We start from the raw sequence: 25,043 nt of genomic DNA, 5'->3' as shown, positions 1-25,043 counted from the left end.
ATGCCAAGCCTCTTAAACACTGGTATTACAAAGCAGAGAGAACATTGTGTTCCTCGTGTTTCACTGTAACGTGACGTCCTGGTTCAGACAACAGACAATAAGCAAACCCTACGTGTCTGACTGTCATCTCCCACACCTCGAGCAACAACGACAACAGATTGTATTTTTACAGTGCCCTTCATGTCGGGAGGACCTCCCGAGAAGCAACCATAAATATTCTGATCTCTGGGGGAACAAAGCTGTAAATGGGTAACGACATAGACACTGGAATCGTCCAACTCTGCGCGAGAGGACAAGCTACTCTAAACAAAAGGCAAAATACTGCAAATGCTGGGAATCTATACTAATAAAGACGTAATGTCTGTGTGTCTGCTAAGAACTCAATAACCGATTGACGTAGAGACATGATTTATACATCACCGGAACGGTCTCGCATGGGGGAGTGTTATTGGCATATTTTTTGAGGCAGGTGGGGATTTTCTATCGTTGATAAGCTGTGACCTAAACAAGCTCTTCACACATGTATGGCAGTTTTGCTTAAGGTGTACACACAGTGTTTATGGCATTTTAAATGGTTTGTGAGTGGGTATCACTGAAATCTACATTCCATATTGGATCCTTTGGTAGCAAGAGTAAACTGTCACGCAGGGTTGGATGAATGCAGTGTTGTGAGTGTGTATGTCGTTACCCATTTACAACGGGTACAGCTAGTCCGAAATAAAAACAGAAGTCACTGGAAACACTCAGCAGGTCAGGTAGCATCTATGGAGAGAGGAAACTGAGTTAACGTTTCAGGTTGACGACCTTTCATCAGAACACTTCACACAATACTATTCTGATGAAAGAACATCGACTTGAAATGTTAACTCGCATTCCTCTCTCCATGTAAATGCTGCCTGACCTGCTGAGTGTTCCCAGCGACTTCGGATTTTATCCATCTCTCTGTGGTCGGGTATCAGGTATCAAGGGCTTTAGGTGGCACTGAGAACAATACATTCAGATGCATCGAGACAGCACAAGAAGCAGACATAGATTTTGAGTTATAAAGGGGGAATTTCAGGACAGACACCACAAAGAATAGTAATAATCCTTGCATTTGATATAACAATTATCACATCATTGAGACAATAATAATCCCTCCAAAACCAAAAAATAAATAAATAATAAATTGGTCATTTTCAATCTACGACTGTGTGTGGGACATTGCTGTGCGCGATTGGCTGCCGCGTTCGCCCACAAATATACAGTCAATTCACTTTACAGTGTGTTCTGTGAAGCGCTTTGGGACGTCCTCCCGACGTGAAAAGCGCTATATCAAATGCAAGGATTATTATTATTATTATATTATTATCTCAAAGCACTTCACATAATACTGTAAGTGAATTGCTTGTAGATCTTTATGGCAAAACAGAGCAGGCAATTCAGCCACTTTGTCCCCCTCTGTCTCGCAATCTCTCTGGGTGTGGGTGTGGCTGCGCCAGGGGATGACGTGTGGTGGAACAGCGCTGTGGGCTGAATGGCCTCCTCCTGCTCCTGCTCGCTGCAGCCTGCCACCTCAACTGCATAACCAAAGCTCTCAACATCTTTATAATCACAGGCGCAGAAAGCAATGAGGTAACAAGCTTTAGAATTTTCCTCACATCACATCTTCTTTTCAATGAATAAATAAAAAATTGGACGAGTGCCATTGTTCAGCAGAGCCGAGAGTTTCCGTGGAAGTTACAGCTGGTTCTTACACAATTTTGTGTGTGTGGACACCCCTCTCTCCCTGTCGCATCTAACGTTAATCACACCCAAGGTTACCGCACGCTGAACTATGACTCCACACCTCCAATCGGTGGAAGCATCACTCAGTGGGAAGGGAATGTTTGCCTGAGCTGCGGACAGGAAGATGGTGGCAATGCTCTCATGCATTTCATGCAACGGAATTTCAGAATCAAAGCCCCCCCTCTGTGATGGTCTCTAGTCCGCTCCCTGAGCCAGGGGGGTCCGCAGTATTCCAGGGCACTCACTGCTGATGACAGCACAGCCGAGTCTGGCACATCGGCAGGACCTGGCAGGGCAGACATCCCACTGCTAAGGTGCAACAATATCAAATGTAATGATGATAATTATCATTATTATATGCAAATAACACTGGTGGCAGTTCAGTTAACTTCAGATTGAGAAACTGGGAGATGCGAGAGAAAAAACACAAACTGTCCTAATTTACACCGCTCCACATTTTTGTTGCTTTATTCCGCTGCCTCTTTATTTTTAAGGGATCAGAGTGAGTTACCCCCAAAAAACACCCCTCCCTCCAGCTCAGAGTCGTGTTCTGCCACTGCCAAGCACTCTGGGACCCTACCTTGCGTGAAGGGTTTTGCAAGTTGTTGTGAGCAACAACAACCCGGGGGGTGGGGAATGTAACCGAGAAAGGAAACAATTAGACAAGGAGAATGAACAGGGAAGTTAATTGTATTTAAATGTTCTCCCCTTCCTCTCCAAACCCTAACCCGCTGCCACCCTGTTCGCTCCGTCCGCTCAGCGGGCTCCGGCCTGCTTCACGCCCCCCGCCTTGCTCGCCCCACTATCACCCACCCTTTGGAGCTCCATCCCGCAGTCCCTCCGTCTCGCCCCCTCCCTCGTCACCTTCAAGACCCAACTCAAGACTTCCCTCCTTTCAATCTCCCAGCTTCCCCCCACCCCGCCCTCCCCACTCCCCCATCCCAACCCTCAGCTCGGGTCTGTCCAGGGCCTTGGGACGTCTCCCGAAGCGAAAGGCAATGTCTCACCCAAATGATAGTACCTCCGACATTGTAACGCACCCCCAACACTGCAGTGGAGTGTCAATGTGATTCCATGTCCTGATGTGGGGATTGAACCCACAACCTCCTGATTCAGAGCCCAGTGCTGCCACTGTGCCAGGCTGACACATGATAAATGAGAATGCTCACAACGTACAAAGAATGCTCTCATTTATCATACCTACAATCAGGCAGATGTGACCCGTTTAATGAAACGTGTCCTGGAAGTTTTGGGCTGTGTAAAATAACACACTATTAGCCAAACCTTTTCGGTTCAATTCTTCCCAACCCACGAGGCAGGAGTCGTGGAATTGTGTGTGTGTGTGTGGCGGGGGGGTGGGGGGGTGTTGGGGGCTGGTGCGGGGGGGTGGTGGGGGGGGGAGAGAAAGCTTTCAGTGATTCCAGCAGCATTATAGTCCTCGCTCTCAGAAACCATCAAACAGAAAAGATCCCGGTGCTGGTTTCCTGCACCATTAGCTAATGCTCACACAGCGCTCTGTAACTGTGGGGTGGCTTCCGAGTGCTCACAGGCCACGACATCCACCTCTCAATTACACAACAACAGCAATAATAATAATGAGGTTCCCCCCAACCCCATCACCACCCCACCTTGCTTATTTTATTCTCTCGTGCAGACATGTGACCCCCTTTTCCCTTCTACTGGGGGATTCACTTATAAAAAACAAATGGGTACCTGGAAGGGATTGCAAACTGCAATCCAATCGATAATAAAAATAATCCTTGCATTTGATATAACGCCTTATCACATCGTTGAGACATCTCAAAGCACTTCACAGGATATATGGTGAAGTGGCTGTGCATTTTGTGAACAAACCACGACAGCCAGTTGCGTAAAGCAGTGTTCCACAGACAGCCATAGAGGGAGTGACCAATTTTATTTGGGGGGGGGTTGTTGGCCAGGCCACCGGGAGAGAGAAACCTCCTTCTCTTTTCGAATAGTGCCGTAGGATCTTTAACGTCCACCTGAACAGGCAGAACCTGAGTGGAACCTTGGTTTGACATTTCATCCAAGGGACAGCACCTCTGACCAAAACAACACACTCCCAACACTGCATGGAGTATCAGTTTAGACTACGTAAAAGCAAGATTGCTACCTCTATGCTAAACTGAACGACAACTGCTTATCATACAACAACAACAAATTACATTTCTATTGCATCTTTCACGTCAGGAGGACGTCCCAAGGCGCTGGACAGTCAAGGATCCGCACCCGAGCTGGTGGTTGGGATCAGGAGGGGTGGAGGATGGGGAGGGTGACCGAAGGTACGGTCGAAGAGGAGGATCTTGAGATGGTCTTGAAGGGCAAGGGAGGGGGCAGAGAGGCTGAAGGCCCGCCCGCCAATGGTGGGGCGGGCAAGATGGAGGATGTGAAGTAGGCTGGAGCCCTCTGAGCGGAGACAGCGGACAGATTGGTAGGGGGTTGGGAGGTCACAGAGCAAGACCGTGGAGGGCTTTGAAGGTGACGACCAGGATCTTGGAACTGTGTCCTCTGTGTGATGGGAAGCCAGTGGAGTCGGGCGAGGATGGAGCTGAGAGGGTCACGGAGCCTAGTGCGGAAGAGGTCATGGGTTGCAGAATTCTGGATGATCTGTAGTCTGTGGAGGGAGGCGTTGAGGCCGACAAGCAGGGAGTTTGCGTGGTCGAGCCTGGATGTTATGAATCCGTGGATGAGGGTCTCGGCGGCCTGCAGTGAGTGACAGTGGCGGAGCTGGGCAACGTTGCGGATACGGGCACGCCCAGTCTCACCACAGCATTTTAACCTTCCCACACCCCCGCCCCATCATCGTCGGACGGGCTTTGAGCCAGTCTGCCCTCCGCTCTCTAGGGTCCATCCCAGAGATCTTCTGTCTCTCCCTTCCCCACTCCCCAATCACTACCTCCAAACACCACCGCACTGTGGGTCACCTTTCCCTCCTCAGCTGAGGTTCCGAGTTAGCTGTGCTGCACGTTTGAGATGTGAAAGGCACTGTGTGTATATAAATGTAAATTGTTGATGTGTTCGATCCTCTTACTTCCAATAATAATAAACTTTGCATTTGATACAGCGCCTTATCACGGCTTCGAGACGTCTCAAAGAGGTTTGCAGAATATACTGTAAAGTGAATCGACTGTGTATTCTGTGGGCGAAACCAGGTGTGGTGTGGAGATTGGGTGCGATAAGCAGTTGTGGTCAGCCTGGTGCAGTGGGTAGCGCTCTCACCTCGTGAGTCAGAAGATTGTGAGTTGAAGCCCCAGTAAACCTTTACTGGTTCTCTCCCTGACTCTCCCTCCCCCCCCACACCACCCCAAGTCTCCGAAAAATACCACAATGGTCATCACACACTTTTAACGCCGGTATTAAAAGATGTGACATTTAGTGAATGACACGCACACACACACACCACATGTGTACCCAATGCCCCACTACGCCCCAGCCACACCACCTCCCGTACCCACATGCCCACCCATACCCCCCAAACACACTCTCCTCCCCCAACACACTGGTACCCTGATACCCACAGGACCTTTCTCTCCCTCACTGACCACTGCCACCGACCCCCTTACCCTTAGTGCAGGGTGTAGGGCAGAGAGAGGTACAGGAGGTAGAAGTCCTCAATTTGCTGACAAACGACTGTCATTTCAGGGCAGGAGGTGACCAGTGTGAGAGACACTGACCAGACAGCACATCATATCCCATCACTACATTACATAACACAACACAGCAGAATATAGCCACTGCCTCCATCACACAAATGTACAGTACTTACCCTTCCAAGTAAAAGACACCCAACACCCCCCACACCCCACACACCCCCATACAACCACTGTACTGAAATCCCACCTCAGACCTTCTAGTGTTAGTGGGTTTAAAGCTCCCCCATCACTGCCTGTCATCCACTCACATGGAGATGCTGTGGGAGTGAGATTCTCACTCACCTTCTTCCTCTCTCAGACGATGATGCTCTCTCTCTCTCTCTCTCCTCTCTCTCTCCTCTCTCCTCCTCTCTGTCCTCCTGCAGAGATGTATCTGGTTTGATGTGCTGGGAGGCGTTGCAGTGGCTGGTTCCTACCTACCTGTACATCACTGCCTCTCTCTCTCTCTCTCTCTCTCTCAATGAGGAGCTTTCCTGCAGATCTGCCACAGATCCATTCACATCCACACACACATCCCACCCCCACACACACACATACACACACACAACACACACACACACACACACAAGCCTGGCTTGATGTACAAGACCTGCACTGGAGTCTTTCCCACTTCTGGACCGGATTTCATACCAACGCTCTGCATTGAGAGAGGTCCCCTTCATCCCATCGCCTCTGAGCGACTCTCACCTGTGTCTGTGTCAAAAATTTGACAGGGATAATAGAATAATAATCCTCGCATTTGACCCGGCCAGCGCCCTATCACGTCGTCTCGAAGCTCCTCACAGAGCATAGTCCTTGCGTTTGTTAATCCTTGCATTTGAGATGGCGCTTTTTAACGTCTTCTCGACGTCTCAAAGCGCTTGACAGAATGTACTGTAAAGTGAATTGACTGTATACTTGTGGGCGAAACGCGACAGCCAATTGCGCACAGCAGTGTCCCACAAACAGTCGTGGATGGAGTGACAAATTGTTTTTGTTGGAGTGATTATTACCCCCGGAAAACGATCGACTAATCAACTAACAACCGTGTTCCTCCTTACTGTTAGGGAAACAGAGGCGTGTGGAGTGAAGAAACTTGTTTAAGGTTTCACCCCGACCAAGAAACGATCCAGGCTCTCAAATTTCTGAAGTTTATTAGTATAGCGCCTTTCATGTCAGGAGGATGCTAGACAGTCAGTATTTCAGACCAGAGATGGGGTTCGGGAGAGAGGGTGGAGGGCGGGAGGGGGGGAAAGGAGGCTGATCGAAGGCACGGTCGAAGAGGAGGGTTTTGAGGCGGACCTTGAAAGAGGCAAAGGAGGGGGCGAGGTTTAGGGGACTGTGAAATGGAGTTCCAGAGGGTGGGGGCAGAGTGCCTGAAGGCCCACCCGCCAAGGCGGGGTGGGCGAGGCCGGGGGGACGTGAAGTCCCACATCCCTTTTGCTCCCGACATCCAAGTCCAGGGAGGGAAAAAAAAGTGCATTTTTCCTTATTCAAACAAAAGGTTTGTAAAGACCTACTCCTTAATTAACCCCTTTACAAAGATATAACTACAATCCGCCGCGGCCCTTACCTCCGTCTGCCTGATCATCTCCTTATGTCCTCACACCAACATTGGTTAATTTATCATAATCTTGCATTTTGATACAGCTCCTCATCACACCACCAAAATGTTTCAAAGCACCTTAATCAATGACGACTGTACAGAAACATGGTGTGGGAGGGGGTGTCAGCCCTTTAAGATTTAAAGGTTCACTTGCCGGGCGGCCACTGCAGATTCTACACCAATTAGGTCCTTAAATGGGAACCGACAATGACAAACTGCTTTACACCTGTCAGTCAGGTTAAACCGCCCCACAATTAGGTGCTGAGCAGCTGCAGTCAATAGATGTTGTAGCCTGGTTCAGTGATCGCACTCTTGCCTATGAGTCAGAAGGTTGTGAGTTCAAGTCCCACGTCAGGCACTTGAACTCACATTGTCTAAGATGACTATCCAATGCAGCGCTTCGGATGAGATGTTAAGCCGAGGTCCCATCTGCCTGTCCAGGTGGATATTAAAGATCACATGGCACCTTTCGAAAAGAGAAGGGAGTTCCTCTTTCCTGGTGTCTTGGCCAACAATCCCCCAAATAATATTAGTCACTTGTGTCCTGGTTGTTTGTGCGCAATTGTGCTGCTGCGTTTGCCTACAAATACACAGTCACTTCATTTCACAGTAAATCCTGTGAAGCGCTTTGAGACGTCCTCCTGATGTGATAAAGTGCTATTTCTAATGCAGCTGCAAAAAAAAATGCAATGCAAAAATACGCTCTCACCTCTGACTCACGCGAGAGTGCTAACAGCTGAGTCAGGCTGACACCTCGTTTTATCCGATGGGACATCTAGCGTTTTGCAAGGATTATTATTTTATAATTTTATAATAATTGTCAAATGTAGTGGATATTTTTTGCAGAAATTGGCACACAGCAAAGTCCCATAAGCTTCCATGTGGTTGAATTGCCGATGTAAGTTGGGGGATCGTCAGCCAGGATTCCAGGAGAAACTCCCTTCTCTTTTCCAATAGTGCCGTGAGATCTTTGACATCTACCTGAGCCGGCAGACGGGACTTCAGTTTAAAGTCTCATCCTTAGCTCAAAACATGCAGCAACCCCCATCCTATTAACGTTCAACCCAGACTGAAAGCAAAGTTCCAGCTGTGGCAACGGAGCCAGACTGACACATCACAGAATAAAACCTTTCAGTGCAAATCAGGAGATGATTTTCTGTGGGAGTGTTAATTGCACACCTGTGTGCGTGTGTGAACGCGAGATGGTTTGGTCTGCAGTGGCTGTTATATACAGGGTGTTCGCAACGTCCTGTTCCCACCCCCCACCCGACCCTGTATGGCACCAAACATGGCTACGGATCATCATCTGCCATGAAAATGATGGCACTCCCTCCCTCCCTCCCTCACTCTGCTCCTCTGGACATCTGAATAGTTAAACACTTGTACTGAATACAATCAAGTACTTCAATACAATTATCATCATTCTTCCACATGTTTCAGTTGTTGGGTCAGTGCACTGTAGGCAAAAAAAACATGGAGGTAACGGGAACAAATCACACAGCACTGCGGATCCTGGAAATCTGAAACAAAAACGGAGAGAGAGAGAGAGAGAGGAGAGCTGGGAAAACTCAGCGGGTCAGGCAGCATCTATGGAGAGAGGAAAATGAGTCTGGCGAAGGGTCGTGGACCACGTCGCTGGGCGCAAATTGGCTCCCGCATTTATGCACAGAACACACAGTCACTACGCTTTACAGTGAATCCTGTGAAGCGCTTTAAGACGCCCTCCTGACGTGCGAATGAATCCTGTGAAGCGCTTTAAGACGCCCTCCTGACGCGCGAACCGCTGTATCGAATGTAAGCACTGTTAAGGCCGCTCCACGATGCCTGTTGTTGTGTTGACGCAATGCGCCCTCTGGTGGAGGGGTCTGGCAGTACCGGACCCTTCCCCGGCGCCATTTCCCCACATTCTCTTCACTGTCCGGTTCGCAATCCTCATTTTGTGAGAGTTACGCATGAGATCACTGGGGCTCTGGTCACCCCACACCTCACCTCACTCACACAGGTTTAATAATAATAAATAATAATCCTCACATTCAATACAGCGACCGTAACAAACATCTCAAACAGCTTCACAAGAAATGATAATAATAATAGGATTTGATACAGAGCCTTATCACGTGGGAAAGACATCTCAAAACGCTTCACAGGATACACTCTAAAGTGCAGTAACTGCATTTTGTAGTGAAAAGCGGCAGCCAGCTGCACATAGCAATGTCCCACAAACAGCCATGAAGTGAGTGACCAATTTTATTTGGGGGATTTGTTGGCCGGGAGACCGGGAGAGAGAAACTCCCTTCTCTTTTTGCATAGTCCCACGGGATCTTAAATGTCACCTGAACAGGGAGACAGGACATCTCATCTGAAGGATGGCACCTCCAACAATGCAACGGACCCCCAGCGCTGCATTATACGCAATCACCTTAGACTATTTGATTCCAAGTCCCGATGTGGGAGTTGAACTCACAACCTTCTGACTCAGAGGCAAGAGCGCTACCACTGTGCCAGGATCACCATCGAGTGTAGTGACTGTTTTGTGTTGGTGGACTCCACAGATAGCAAGCTGCAGGGAGGCTGACACTCTGGGGAACCGGGAGCCAGTGAAGGCTGGAGAGTAGCGGGCGCATGTAGCATGGGCACGGGTGGAGCTTGGCGATCGGGGCGACACTCAAAGTAAAGGCAGAGTCCGTGTACCAGAGGGGATGTGCTCAGTGGCACCGCTGAGCCCTGGCAACAACAGCACAAAATTACATTTATAGAGCGCCTTTCACGTCGGGAGGACGTTGGCACATTGTCAGCTGCACAGGTGAGTGCTGGGGAGGTCAATGGCTTCAGAATTTAAGGCTCTCCGAGGCCAGGTAACCCTGAAATTTTCAACACTGAGGTGGGTAGATGTTTGTCAGGTCAGGGTATCAAGGGATATGGAGTAAATGCAGGTAATTGAGGTACAGATCAGCCATGATCCTATAGAGTGGAGGAACAGGTCTGAGAGGCTGAATGGCCTCCTCCTGTTCCTATGTTCCAGGGACAGTTTTGAGTTCGGCAACAAACTGAGCGAGAACGATAAAATCCTAAAACAGAGACACTCATCAGAGAAACACAGCCACTAATCCAACAAGCTTCTCCAGCACCATCAACACTCATGGGGAGTTCAATTTTTTATTTTTATATATATATATTATGTGTCCCTGGATTTGGTTTACAAACTATGGTTCACCCGACTGGAGACTAGTTGGAGTGATCTATCTGTGACGAGGCTGCATCACACACAGAGAGAGAGAGAGAAAAAGAAGAATTTTTATAATTCTTTTTAGGAGGTCAGGCAGCATCTATGGAGAGAGGAAAGTGAGTCAACGTTTCCGTCTGGTGACCTTTTGCAGAGTCCTGTCCTGCTGAGCGTTCCCAGCGATCTCGGTTGTTATTTCAGATTTCCAGCATCCGCAGTGTTTTGTCGTGTGTGTGTTTAATTTGATTTCAAATTTGTACAGCAGTGATTCTATAAGAACCGTCGCACGTGTGGAGTTGAAGTGGGTACACAACCCTCGTGGGTCTCTCCACCCAATCAACAGTCAGACTGGGCTCAGAGCGATTTCCCCTTCCCCACCCCACGCCCCCAGCTCCCCGCACAGTTACACCAGCTGCTCTAGTCTTCACAGTCCGCAGAGGTTATCAGTCAGTTCTCCATTGGTCTGTGCCACACCAAACTCGGCCCAGACCGGCCCAGCCTGGTCTCAGCCCCCAGCCCAGTATACTTAGCTCCTTCCAGGTCTCTGGAGCCTTGAGCCACAGCCCTCATTTCCAAACTCTGTTTAGTTGCATCATTAAAACTAGATGTCTTTCACCACAAAGAGAGAGATAGAGAGAGGGAGAGGGGAGCAAACGAACACAACACAAAGGTCTCCGCAGCCCCTGACCCCAGCCCTCTCCCCCCAATCTCCCCCCACCCTCCAGCCCTCGCTCCCCCTCACAGCCGGATCACACGTTGGTCTCGGGGTCGGACTGGCCGGCCGGAGGGGGTCCCTGCCAGCGAGTGGGGGCTCGGCAGCAGGAGCAGGCCAGGCAGTCGGCCACGTTGTGCGTGAAGAGGGAGCGGCAGGGGTGGCAGTACTGGTAGAAGAGGAGCATGAAGAGCACGGCCAGGCCGTAGCCGAGGAGGAGCTGAGCGGCCATGAGCGAGGGGCATGCGTACTCGTACACGTCCGTCTTGAAGACATACCAGAGGGCGAGGAGCAGGCAGTTCTCAGCCAGACGCAGGGTGTAGTAGACGGCTATGCGGCCCCAGGGCTGACGCTTGTTGATGAGGTCCTGGTCGCTGATGTCCAGCTGCAAGGCCGACCAGCAGAAGACGTTGATGCCGGCGTACAGCACGGTGACCAGGCACAGGACCACCGCGGTGCCGAACCTCTGGTAGTTCTTCTCCACGTTCTCGGGGAAGGGCGAGCGACTGCACCAGAAGCGGAGCCAGGGGAGGGAGAAGAAGGCCAGGAAGTCGGCCGAGAGCACGGCAAAGGTCCACTGCCGCAGCGCAGTGCTGAACAGCACCAGCACCGCCACCCGGGTGGCCATCTCCAGGCTCCGCCACAGCCCCACGCACGCGTAGCCCGCCGGCCGCAGGCGCACCTTGCAGTCGTCGTACTTGATCTGCACGGCCAGGAGCGTACACAGGAGGGCGCCGTACGTGACCGAGAGCAGCGAGGTGACCATCAGGGCGACTGCAACAACAACAACAACAACACACAGAGATTGGTGGTTTGCTCACTGTGCGCAACTGGCCTCCTAGGTTTCGGCCACAAACATATACAGTCACAGTATAGTCTGTGAAGCGCTTTGAGACGTCTAGAAGACTTGATAAGGCGCTGTATAAAATGCAAGGATTATTATATCATTATTATTATGTCACAGTTCAGCGGCTTTGGCCAGTTTCCCTTTTGAAGGAAGGAGTGGGACATCAACAACAACTTGCATTTATATAGCGCCCCTCACACAGGGTAGAGGCAGGGAGACTGGGCGGGGTGGGGAGAGGAAAGGAGGCTCTTACCCCTGGCTGTGGGCATGTATCTCTCCACGATGCTGACGTACAGCTGGAGGATGAGTTGGGGGGTGGAGCCCAGGAAGGCCTGGATGACGGCTGCTCTCTGGAAGGCATCGCGGTGGATGTGGAGTTTCCTGGTGGAGTGGTCCACCTCCTTCTCGTACTCCGTGGCCAGCCCGTGGTGCAGCTTCTTCTTGCGGACAATGCTGACGTACGGCTCCTCTTGCTTCCCGGAGTGGAAAACCACTACAGCGCCTCCACACACCTGCCAGGGAATCAGCCAGAGAAAGAGAGAGGTCATCCCAGAGCCCCTCCGTCTTGCCCCCTCCCTCAAGGTCCGTGTCAAGCCCATCTCCTCACTTTTAAAGCCCTTCACAGCCTCAATCCATGACTGTTTGTGGGACGCTGCTGTGCGCTATTGGCCGCTACGTTTCACCCACAAAATACACAGTCAATTCACTTCAGTGTATTCTGGAAACGCTTTGAGACATCTTGAAGATGTGATAAGGCGCTGTAATAGAATCAGCACAGAAGGAGGCCATTCGGCCTATCGTGCCTGTGCCAGCTCTTTGGAAGAGCTTCCCAACGAGTCCCACAACGATTAGCATTATTAGTATTGATTACTGGTATTGATTGTTATTGATTATGATGATTACAGTGTACGGCGGCTGCTGCTGACCTGACCAGGGGTCCGAGCTGGAGCAGATGAAGGAACAGCACGAGGGACCTGTCGCTGCCCAACTCACGGTGGATGAGGATGAGTGTGAACTGCACCAGCACCGAGGGCACCAACATGAAGCTAATGGTTAACGCCAGCCAGAAGGAGTCTCCCAGACGGCTGTACAGGGCGCACACAAACCCACCAGCGACTACCTCTGCCACAAACAGTGCCGTGGAGATGAGGACACAGGGGTGCAGCTTGGCCCGGTGCAGGATACCGTTCAGAGACGCCTCAGGACCCCCATTCTCCTCCACAGCCAGCTTCTCCATCTCAGCCTCCGCTGTTGGTTCCCTCATCTGCACAACACAAAGCCAATCACCGTCATGTCTCTGCAAAATAATCCTGGCGTTTATAACAACAATAATAATCCTTGCATTTGATATGGAGCCTTATCACGTCTTCGAGACGTCTCAAAGCACTTCACAGGCCAATCAGCCCCCGCATTAAGCTTCACGAGCCAATTGCCCTCATCCTCGTTCGGCTTCTCTGGGCTCCCCATCCCCCCACCGGATCGAGTTCAAGATCCTCGTCCTCACCTTTAACATCTTCCGCGGTCTTGCTCCTCCCTACCTCTGTGATCTACTAAACCTTCACCAACCACTGACATGAAAGGTACTACACAAATGCCATTTATTGCTGTGGCTGATTCACCGCAAAGTGGAGCATTTTGTGGGCAAAGGGAAACTCAATGCCCAATGAAGTTCAGTGCTCTCTCTTTCCTCCTCTCTCGCTCTCTCTTATCTTTGGCGATATAGGAACAGGAGACCTTTCCGCTTGTTGAGTCTCTCTGCCAGTTGCTTAGATCACAGCAGATCTTTTAAATTCGTTTCCCAGGTATCTAAACATCAGTGCAGAGCTCAGGGAGAGCTGTATTGTCGGAAAAAGGTCCATCTGCCTGTTCAGGTGGACGTTAAAAGATCCCACGGCACTGTTCGAAAAGAGAAGGGAGTTTCTCTCTCCTGGTGTCCTGGCCAACAATCCCCCCAAAAAGATTGGCCACTCACTCCGTGGCTGTTTATGGGACACTGCTGTGCGCAAACTGGCTATTGGGTTTCGCCCCCAAAATATTCACAGGCACAACCACTCTACATTGTATCCTGCGAAGCGCTTTGAGACGTCTCAATAACGTGATGAGACTATCTCAAATGCGAGGATTATTATTATAAGTATTATCATTATCTATGCCAATTGATTCTCCAAGACATTGCACCCACAGTCTCACCACTCTTGAGGTAAGGAAACATTTCCTGATCTTACCTCTAACCATCTGAGCTGCGATTTCAAAGTCAGGTTTGGATCCCTGACCCAGGAGATGAGTCACCACTATCCATCTTGTCAACACCTCAGACAGATCATCCCTTAACCACTTCCATTGCAGAACCAGAGTCATGACATTGGATACATTTGCTCCAGCTTTTGGTACACGTCCGCCCGTTCCATTCAAATCATTCCAGCCAGGAGATTTGTCACATTTGTCAGTGTGCAGGGACAGCGTGAGCTGGAAACGCAGGGCTGAGGTAATGTAATGAGCAGCGTGTGAGACATTCACCCAGCATTTTAAATAGAAAGCATTCACTATTCATCACAGCCACCAGGGAGTTATGGTCAGCAGTCTCCTGTCAGCGTTCCTCGTGCAGCATATCACACACGCCTCACTGCAGTGTCAGCAAAGATACTTGGGAAGGGCAGGGTGTGGGGAATTGGGATTAAAAGATCTCCCATGAATCTTGTAGCGTCATAGTTAGAGCACTCGCTTCACAAGCAAGTGGTCCGCTTCTATTCCCGAATGCGGCAAAACCGTCGGCAAGTTTCTTTACTCCACACTCCTCTATTTACCCAGCAGTAAGTAAGTAGGAACCCAGTTGTAAGTCGATTGACGGCTTGCTTTCCGGGTGGGGGGGAGGGGAGTGGGTAGTAAATCTTTCAAAAAGAAATTGGTCACTCCAATCCATGGCTGTTTGCGGGACACTGCTGTGCGCAATTAATTGGTTGCCATGTTTCGCCCACAAAATATACAGTCAATTCACTTTACATTATATTCTGTGAAGCGCTTCGAGACGTCTCAAAGACGCAATGAGGCGCTCTATCAAATGCAAAGATTATTATTATGATCTAATCAAATCTGCTCCTGTATCTCTGTGCCGTGCAGCCTGTAAGGATGCTCTGCAAGGAGAGACGTTAACATTTCTAAATAAAATTACATTAATCACATAGTCTAAGATGACACTTCAATCTAATGCTGGGGTGTGCTGCATTGTCAGAGGTGACATCCTTTGGATGAGATTTTAAACCAAGGTCTTGTCGCCTGTTCAGGTGGACATTAAAGATCCCAAGGTGCTATGCAAAACGAGAAGGGAGTTTCTCTCTCTCCCGGTGTCCTGGCCAACAATCTCCTAAATAAAATTGGTCACTCACTCTGTAGCTGTTTTGGGGGATACTGCTGTGCGCAAATTCGCTGCTGTGTTTTTCCCACAAATAGTCACTACACTTTACAGTACATCTTGTGAAGCGCTTTGAGACATCTCCACAATGTGATAAGGCCCTACACCAAATGCAAGGAGTAATATTGTTATTCCTTTTGCTGTACTTTGAGCTGTCAGTGTGTGTCCAGGCCGAACGTTGCTTACAGAGTTTCCTCACTTATTGCCCAGTCAGAGCTGAGGGAACCGGTGAACATTGCAGATAGTCGCACTTGTGCTATTTTGGGTGTCCAATCTGCTGTTCCATGGTTTACCCAGAAACTCCGACAGATCAGACACCACAGGCTGGCCATGGAGACCAGCATTACCTTTCACTCCAGTTAAATAATAATCCTTGCCTTTTAGATTCCTTAATCAGATCATCGAAACGTCTCAAAGAGTTTCAGTTACGTGGAGTTACTGTGTATTTTGTGGGTGAAACACGGCAGTCAATGGCGCACAGCAGTGCCCCACAGTCTTGGATTCAGTGATCAAAAATCACCATTAAATAGCACGAGTTGCATTTTAGAAAATCGAGACAGTTATTCTCAAGCAGCTTCTAAGTGCTCAGCCACACACTCCCACCCCCTCCCCACCAGGAACAAACATTCTGACGTCCTTTCGGATGAACTCTGTTCCATTCCAGTAAGCGCAAGCTTTCGAAAGAGAAGCGAGTTTCTCTCTCCCGGTGTCCTGACTAACAATCCACCATATAAAAATTGGTCACTCACTCCGCGGCTGTTTATAATAATAATAATCCTTGCATTTGTTATAGCGCTTTTCACGTCGGGAGGACGTCCCAAAGCGCTTCACAGAATATACTGTAAATTGAATTGACTGTATATTTGTGGGCGAACGCGGCAGCCAATTGCGCACAGCAATGTCCCACAAACAGTCGTGGATTGAAAATGACCAATTTATTATTGCTTTGGTTTTGGAGGGATTATTATTAGGCTCTGTGTGGAGTAAGGAAACTTGCCCGAGGTTTCGCCCTCTGCCTGGAATTGAACTCAGGTCTCTCACTTGCAAAGTGAGTGCTCTAACCACTGAGCTACAGGACTCCACATTGCTGTGCGCAACTGGCTGCCCCGTTTTGCCCACAAAATACCCAGCCAATCCACTTTCCAGTATATCATGAGATGTCTCGACAACACGAAAAGGTGCAATATCACACCCAAGTATTATTATTACTGTACGTTTGTGTGATATGCGCACCATGTGATGCATTTGACTGCTGAACTACTGAGCCAACAAGAAAGCCAAATACCCGGGTGAGATATTGTGTACCTGGGGCCAAATTTGCCCCATCTCGAGTCCAGCAACAAACTGAGACAAAACAATAACATCCTAAAATAGAGACACTCATCAGAGAAGCAGGGCCATTAATCCAGCATGCTTCTCCAGTAACTGACAGCATCAGCAATTGTGGCGAGTTCCATTTTTTTGTGTGTGTTTCTCCGGGTTTGGTTTACAGAATATGGTCACCCTACAACAACAACAACAACACTACATTTACAGAGCACCATTCACGTCAGGAGGACGTCCCAAAGCGCTGAACAGTCAGCTGTCTGGCCCGAGCATGGGGGAGGGGTGGTGTAGGAGTGAGGGAAGGCAGAGAGGTGGGAGGGAGACCAAAGGCACGGTCGAAGAGAAGGGTCTTTAGACCGGCGTTGAAGGAGGCGAGGGAGGAAAACGAGGCGAAGGGACCGTGGGATGGAGTTCCAGAGTGTCAGGGCAGAGAGGCTGAAAGCCCGGCCACCAATGGTTGGGTGGGTCGGGCGGGAGACATGGAGCAGGCCGGAGCCTGATGAACGAAGGGGTGTTAATAGTGCAGAACAGGCAACACACCAGAGAAGGCGAACGGTGTCTGGGGTGATGATTGTAATGATAACTCTACTGGATCATTGGAACAGCGTAGGATACCATGGATGGAGAGGTCAGACTGTGACGAGTTACATTTTAGAAAATCGAGACAGCTATCGAGAAATCGAGCAACTCCTACGCTGTTCTATACTCCCATTCACAGTCTGACATCTCCATCCATGGTCTCCTACACTATTCCAATGATCCACAGCGAAAGCTCGAGGAACAGCATCTTATCTATCTGTTAGGGACCCTACAGCCCTTTGGCCTCAATATCGATTTCAGCCACTTCAGACCATAACAGCTCACTCCCCCCCGGCTCACTCACATCCCACTTTTTCTGTTACCATTACAATCATCACCCCAGACACCCTTCGTCTCTCTGCGGTGTTGCCTGTTCTGCACTATTAACACCTCTTCTCTACAGTTTTGTTTCACCCCCAACCTTTTGTTTTATGCCACTATCATCTCTTTAACCCATCAACTAACACATTCTCTCCTTTGTCTTCTTTTTTTGTCTTCTTTGTCTTCCTTGTCCTGCCTCCCCCCCTTCAACTTGTCCTTAGAAACCTCTCCCTCCCAACATGCCCCAGTTATAATAATAATAATAATCCTTGCATTTGATATAGCGCGTTTCACGTCTTCGAGACGTCTCAAAGCGCTTCACAGAATAGATTGTAAAGTGAATTGACTGTATATTTGTGGACGAAATGCAGCAGCCAAATCGCACACAGTGGCGTCCCCACAAACAGTCGTGACCAATTTATTATTGTTTTTTTTCTTGAGAGATTATTATCATGTCTGTGGAGTAAGGAAACTTGGCCAAGCTTTCGCCCTGTCGGGAATCAAACCCAGGTCTCTCGCTTGATAGGCGAGTGCTCTAACCACTGAGCTACAGGACTCCACAAGACTGAGTGTACATTGTGATAACTGCTCTGTTCTGACGAAAGGTCGTGGACCCGAAACGTTGACTCACTTTCCTCTCTCCATAGATGCTGCCTGACCTGCTGAGTTTTCCCGGCTCTCTCTGTTTTTGTTTCAGATTTCCAGCATCTGCAGTATTTTGTGTTTTGAGAATTCCATGTATCCCAACTACACATGGAAATCCCAGAGAAAGATTGTTTGAATGGAATGCACACTCTCTGTCTCTCTCTCTCTCTCGGCTCTCGCCAACCTGCGCCTAGTACTTTCCGGAATTGGGTGAGAGCCAAGACTTGGGAGACATTGTAGTGCACAAGTTGACTGTCCTGTTTGCCTATGTAATGATTCTCAATCCAAAGTCCAGGTGTGTTTGTAAGTTTGGTTAATATTTACACAGAACATTGCAATCTGCTAATTATAATCACATCCATTTAACCACACTCCCATTTTCTTTTTTTTACTTCCTCTCTTTATCTCATTGGCTCTTTCTGAATTGCCATTCACTTCTTAAAAGGCTATCCTACAGCCTAGAAAATACACATTAATTGTGCTCACCAATGAAGCTCTTTGAGACATCCTCCTGACGCAAAAAGCGCTGTATCAAATGCAAGGATTAATATTATTAGAACTGTAATACCAGCACACAAAAAAGTAGCAAGAATGTGCATATGTGTACACGTAAAAATAACTTCACATGAATAAACCAGCTGCTTGCAGAATACAATTGATTAAAAATAAAATGAACGTCAATATATCTGCAAACTCTACTGCTAATCTGTGCCCCAACCACCTCCCACGATGCCCAATGGCAGGACTAAACCGAACATGTGAATTACCTAACCAGCTTCTTATATCCAACCAGATATAAATCCAATAAATCCACACTGTGAAGCGCTCCAATATTTTATCCTACATCAGTGGTGGACAATCTTTACGGTCGGCCAACAAAATAAATTTTCTTACTTGAATATTTCTTGATGTACTCAATTTATGCCACAAATCCCAAAATATTCGATCAAGAAAAAAAAAGGTCAATACACCATCGATCGAACACGGTCTTCCCTAGACTCGTGCAAATGTTTGGGGTGCGGGGAGCAGCTTGTTGGAGGCTCATTGGTATGTGTGTGTGTAACTTGTAGTATTTTACAGGATTGCAGAACCCTCCTCAAGCTTGTGAGCTCTGCTCCAGAGGGCACCAGAGCACGGTTACTGCAGGTTTGAGTGATACAGGAGTAAAGCTGTCAATCCAGCACTCCCGGGTCAACTACAGCACGGGTTACCGACACAGTAAAGCCTCCTCTACGACAAGGTCCCACAAACTACCACGACGTGAGCGGGAAGATGGATGTGGGATAATGGAAGGACAGGTAGAGACAATGCTATTTTGCACATTACCAAGTGCCAGCCTGACTCAGGCAGTAGCACTTTCACCACTGAATCAGAACGTGATGAGTTCAAGCCCTACGTGAAGACTTTGATCAGACTGTCTGGTACTCCAATGTAAAGCTGAACAAGTGCTGCATTGTGTCAGTGTCATCCTTTTAATGAGTCTTTAAGGAAATTTAAATAAGATGGATGCTCGTGTGAAAGTGAGTGTAAATAAGGTACTGATGTGTGAAAGTACATCTGGTGCACTTGTTATCTTGTTATTGTACAAGGAACAGAACTGGGACAGGAATGTGAATCACCCCCACTCTGCTGTCTGAAGGTTGGGAGAATTCCTGTGGTGGGAAACCTACTAATACATACACAAAAGTGATTGAGATTTGAGGTATTTTAGTCAGTGGCGAGATGCAGATCTGACTGACTCGCAGCTGCCCTCCCAGGAGGTATGGTGACTGATCAATAGCTCGGTCACTCAACCACGACTGTTTGTAAGACACTGCTGTGTACAATTGACTGCCGTATTTCGCCCAAAATACACAGTCACTGCACTTAACAGTGTATTCTGTGAAGCGCTTTGAGGAGTCTCAACAAAATGATAAGGTAGTGTATCAAATGCAAGGATGATTATTGTTATTAGTTCTTGAAAACTTGCTTGTTCCGTTATCTAGTGGATCTTTTCTCTTTGTACAATCATTGGCTGTGGAACAAAAACAACAACTTATATGAAGCCCTTCACACAGAGCGCTTGCCTGTTACTGAGAGGTCTAAGGTTTTGGGGCGCAGCGGCTGAAAGCATGGCCGCCGATGGTGGAGCAGAGGAGGCAAGGGATGAGCAGGATGGAGGCAGCAGATAGCAGAATGGGGAGAAAGCAGGTCGGAAAGGTAGGGAGGTGCCAGGGAGTGAAGGGATTTGTAGACGAACTGTCATGAAGGATAAACAAATTATACAATAAACTAGCGCAAAGGAAACAATTGTTTAACATCCAAAGTTTGTGCAGACGACTTCATCATTAGTTAAATAATACATACAAAGTTTCCTTACAGGTCGAGGTCCCATCAGCCTGTTCGGGCGGATGTTAAAGAACCCATGGCACAATTTGAAAAGAGAAGGGAGTTTCTCTCTCCCGCTGTCCTGGCCAACAAATTCCCCAAATAAAAATTGGTCACTCACTCCACGGCTGTTTGTGGAACATTACTGGGTGCATTTGTGCTGCCAAATTCCCATAGACTTTAGACACAACAACAGCAACAAAATTACATTTATAGAGAGCCTTTCACGTTGGGAGGACATCCCAAAGCACTGAACAGTCAAATGTTGGGGCCCGAGCATGGGGGAGGGGTGGTGGAGGGAAGGCAGAGAGGTGGGAGGGAGACCAAAGGCACGATTGAAGAGAAGGGTCTTGAGACCGGCCTTGAAGGAGGCGAGGGAGGAAGCGAGGCGAAGGGACCGTGGGATGGAGTTCCAGAGTGTGGGGGCAGAGAGGCTGAAAGCCCGGCCACCGATGGTAGGGCAGGTCGGGTGGAAGACATGGAGCAGCCGGAGCCTGATGAACGGAGGGAGTGGGCAGGTTGGTAGGGAGTCAGCAGGTCAGAGAGGTAGGAGAGGGCAAGGTCATGGATGGCCTTAAAGGTGAAGATGAGGATGTTGAACTCGATCCTCTGGGGGATGGGGAGTCAGTGGAGTCGGGCGAGGGTGGGAGTGATGGGATCACGGAGCCTGGTGCGCGAGAGTACATGAGCTGCAGAATTTTGGATGATCTGCAGTTTGTGAAGGGAAGAGTTGGGAAGGCCGATTAGGAGGGAGTTCCCATAATCGAGCCTTGATGTGACGAATGCGTGGGTGAGGGTTTGGGCAGCCTGAGGGGTGCGGCAGTGGCGGAGTCTGGCAATGTTGCGGAGGTGGTGGTAGGCAGTGCCAGTCATGGCGCAGATGTGGGGGAGAAAGGACAGTTGAGGGTCAACTGACTGGCTTAGTGAGGTTGAGTGTGCAGACGTGGAGGCTGATGCTGCCGGCGCCCGAGGTGCGGAGGCGCTGACGCGAGCCAATCAGGAGAGCCTTGGTCTTGCTGACATTGAATTGAAGAAAGTTGGCCCTCGTCCAGGAGACTGGACACAGTCACTACACTTCACAGTAAATGTTTTGAACTGCTTTGAGATGTCTTTCCTTCATGATAAGGCACTATACCAATGCAAGTATTATTATATTATTATACTCCCGATACTGACCAGCTGGGTCAAGGCTGCTGCATTGCTAATGTCATTGAATCGCTCAGGATAAGAATTTAGCCTCTTATTATAGCCTCCGTGCTGGGCAAATGCTGCTAACTCTGCTTTCTATATTCAGTGCACGTCACTTCCATATTACCACAACAACAAACAACAACAAGCTGCATCTGTACAGTGCCTTTCACATCAGGAGATGTCCCAAGGTGTCCAAGGGAGCAGACAGGTTGGTACCATTTTATTAAGTTACACAGGTAATGAGGAGCAAGACCGTGAAGGGCTTTGAAAGCAAACACGAGGATTTTGAACTCGATCCTCTGGAGGATGGGGAACCAGTGGAGTCGGGTGAGAATGGGGATGATAGGGTCACGGAGCCTGGACCAGGAGAGGACACGAGCTGCAGAGTTCTGAATATCTGCATCTTATGGAGGGAGGAGTTGGGAAGTCCAGTGAGCAGGGAGTTAGCATAGTCAAGTCTGGACGTAATGAGCCCATGGATGAGGGTTTCAGCAGCCTGAGGGGAGAGATAATGGTGGAGATGGGCAATGTTGCGGGAGATGGTGTAAGGCAGAATGGGTCATGGCACAGATGTGGGGTTTAAAGGACAGTTGAGGGTCAAACAAGACACTAGTTCTGTTCTGGCCCCGTGAGGTGGAGAGTACATCCATGAATAGTGATGCTGTCAGCGCCTTTTTTTTGGTCAGCAGCCGGGTGTCTGACTCATGTGGAAACTCATACATTAAAAATATCCAAACCAAACTGAGAATTCCAGGCATCCCACCTACACATGGAAATCCCAGAGGCAGATTGTTGGGATGGAATGCGCACTCTCGCTCAATGAGTGAGGCTGTGTTGTCATCAGCAGTGCCCTGGAATACTGCAGACCCACCCGGCTCAGGATCCGGACTACCAAGAGCACCACAGAGACCTGGCTCGATTCTGACATTCCATTGCCAAACATGTCACCGTAGAACCAGTTCAATCCAAGAAGGAGGTGCTGATGGGAGCCAAGCAGAAAAGGATATAGAGGCACTAGAGAAGATGTACAGGAGATTTACGAGGATGATACCGGAACTGCAGAGTTATACCGATCAGAAAACGTTGAACAAGCTTGGAGTCTTCTCTTGAAAAGAAAAGGGTGAGGGGTGACCTAATAGAGATCTTTAAAATTATGAAAGATTTTGATAGCGCAGACATAGAGAAGATGCTTCCACTTCTGAGGGAGACCAAATCCAGGGGCCAGAAACATTAAAGTCACCAATAAATCAAACAGGGAAGTCAGAAGAAACTTCTTTACCCAAAGAGTGGTGGGAATGTGGAACTTGTTACCACAAAGAGGAGTTGAGGCGAATAGCATAGATACATTTAAGGGGAAGCTAGATAAGCACATGAGGGAGAAAGGAATAGAAGGTTATGCTGATAGGTTTACTTGAGGAAGGGCAGGGGGAGGCTCATGTGGAGCATAAACTGGGGCATAGACCAGTTGGGCCAAATAGCCTGTTTCTATGCTGTATATTCTATGAAATTCTAGAAGACCCTCAGTCTTGTCGACATTCAACTGAGAAATTTACTGTGGCATAATCCCCACACGACATATTATCCCTTTCAAAAAGCCCAAACTGCGGGGCGGTGGGAGAGGGATTATAGAGGTGACTAACACGGAGCCCTCTAGCTTGCCTCTCTCTCTTGATCCACTTATTTCCGCCCCTTTCCCACACCCACACACACACCTTTACACACTCCACCAATACAGCTTCCATCAGGGAAACACCTCTGACAGTTACAACACAACGATCACAAGAATCATTATAGTTATTTATGAACACACACACGTACACAAGAAGAGATATTTACATTTACAGCACAATTTTTTTTACATTTTCACCACCGTACTTCACAGACACTGTACAGCACTGATGAGCCTCATTATATATTTATAGGAAATACAAAAAATATACACTTCCTCTCTTAAAACATCACCGTACAACTCTCTACGTATTGCTTAGTTATTGACAATGATTTGCCTTTTTTTGGGGGGGTGGGGTGTGAGTTTGAGGAAGAGGAGGGGCAGCTGTGGAAATTTAAGTGATGAATTTGATAAAATTAGAATACAGTACAGGGTTAGTTAGAATATCTATTCACAATACAAAATTTATATTTATGTACAGTTTGGTATCTTTCACGTCAGGAGCAAATAATCCTTACATTTGATATAGAGCCTTATCACGTCGTTCAGACATCTCAAAGCATTTGAACAACAATAACAACAACTTGGATTTATATAGCGCCCTCCACGCCGGACGACGTCTCAGAGCACATCATAGTAACGGATCCTGGGACCATGGGGCGTGTGGGGGTGGGGGGGTCCGAGCCAGGGGTAGGGGGTGGAAAGTAACCAAAGACGCGGTCGAAAAAAAAGGTCTTCAGCGGAGACCTGAAAATGGGAAGGGCGGAGCGAGACGAAGGGAGTGAGAAGGAATATCACAGAATATACAGTAAAGTAGTCACTGTATTTTGTGAGCCAATGCATAATATACTACAAAATATTATTTTAAAAAACTCCTTCTCTCTCTCTTTTCCCCATCACCCCAAAACACACACACACACACACGTACTCACAAGGCTGGTGAAACTTACACGTTCCTGGTGTTATGTCGATTTCTGTCTCATCATTGCAAAGAATGAGTGACTGAGGCTGAGAAAGAGAAACCAACAGAGTTTGCAGGAGACCATAAAACGCCCTCTATGTCTCTCTCGCTCTCTCCTTTGTAGCTTTCAGATCAACTCTCTTTGCAACTTGAACCTTCTGGGTGGAGGAGTGGGGGAGAGAGAAAAAGTTTCAGAAAAGTTGCTAAAACTTTGCAAAACAGAGGAACTTTGCTGACAGCTGTTTGCTGATAAAAAATAAGAATGTGTGGAGGAGAGTAGAGTGCTGCACTGGGTGTCTTTGAGCTCGGTAAACTCTTAGCAAGTAAAACTGATCAGAAAAGCCTGCTTCCTGGTGTTCAGGGCTGGACTAACCCATTGCAGTGACAGGCTTTAAACACCGGCCCAATTTGAATTGATTTACTAAAGCAGGTGTTAAGGAAATCCGACATGCAACTTGGTTTTTAAGGGCATCCAACTCTCAACCGCGCTTAAAGCCTATCGAAAGGCAAATTACTGAAGTTGCTGGCAATCTGAAATAAGAACAGAAGTCACTAGAAACATTCAGCAGGTCAGGCAGCATCTATGAAGAGAGAGAGAGATGACAAAGAAGATCTGAAACGTTGACTCACTTTCCTCTCCATAGATGCTGCCTGACCTGTTGAGTGTTCCTAGTGACCTCTGCTTTTATTCCTAACGCCTGCCATTTGTACACCAGCCAACTACTTTCTCCATGGAGGGTGTGCAAACCAATTTGCGTTTCCTCTCT

General features: G+C 48.4%; 2 protein-coding genes and 1 non-coding gene across 3 annotated transcripts in view; all 3 read right to left on the bottom strand.

Moving 5' to 3' along the window:
* drp2 (dystrophin related protein 2) overlaps positions 1-5,960 on the bottom strand; it is a 108,948-nt gene extending 102,988 nt beyond the window's left edge. Inside the window, exon 1 of the mRNA XM_042340788.1 lies at positions 5,724-5,960. The gene's annotated coding sequence lies outside the window, so the exon portion shown is untranslated. The remainder of the gene's footprint in view (positions 1-5,723) is intronic.
* A 3,296-nt stretch (positions 5,961-9,256) lies between these two features.
* Positions 9,257-24,592, bottom strand: xkrx (XK related X-linked). Its single transcript, NM_001292553.1, is given in 6 exon segments — positions 9,257-9,345; positions 10,749-11,735; positions 12,062-12,303; positions 12,306-12,320; positions 12,735-13,072; positions 24,266-24,592. Coding segments are annotated over 4 exon segments (1,305 nt in total). The 5' UTR covers positions 13,046-13,072; positions 24,266-24,592; the 3' UTR covers positions 9,257-9,345; positions 10,749-10,998.
* Positions 17,929-18,000, bottom strand: trnad-auc. The gene has a single exon. It is a non-coding gene; the product is annotated as a tRNA-Asp (tRNA).
* Positions 24,593-25,043: the final 451 nt, after the last annotated feature.

The sequence above is a fragment of the Callorhinchus milii genome, unplaced genomic scaffold, assembly GCF_018977255.1.
Source record: "Callorhinchus milii isolate IMCB2004 unplaced genomic scaffold, IMCB_Cmil_1.0 Scaffold15, whole genome shotgun sequence".
In the NCBI taxonomy this organism is placed as follows: Eukaryota; Metazoa; Chordata; class Chondrichthyes; order Chimaeriformes; family Callorhinchidae; genus Callorhinchus; species Callorhinchus milii.
Note: the sequence above shows the minus strand (reverse complement) of the source record. Positions and strands in the feature narration are given on the sequence as shown.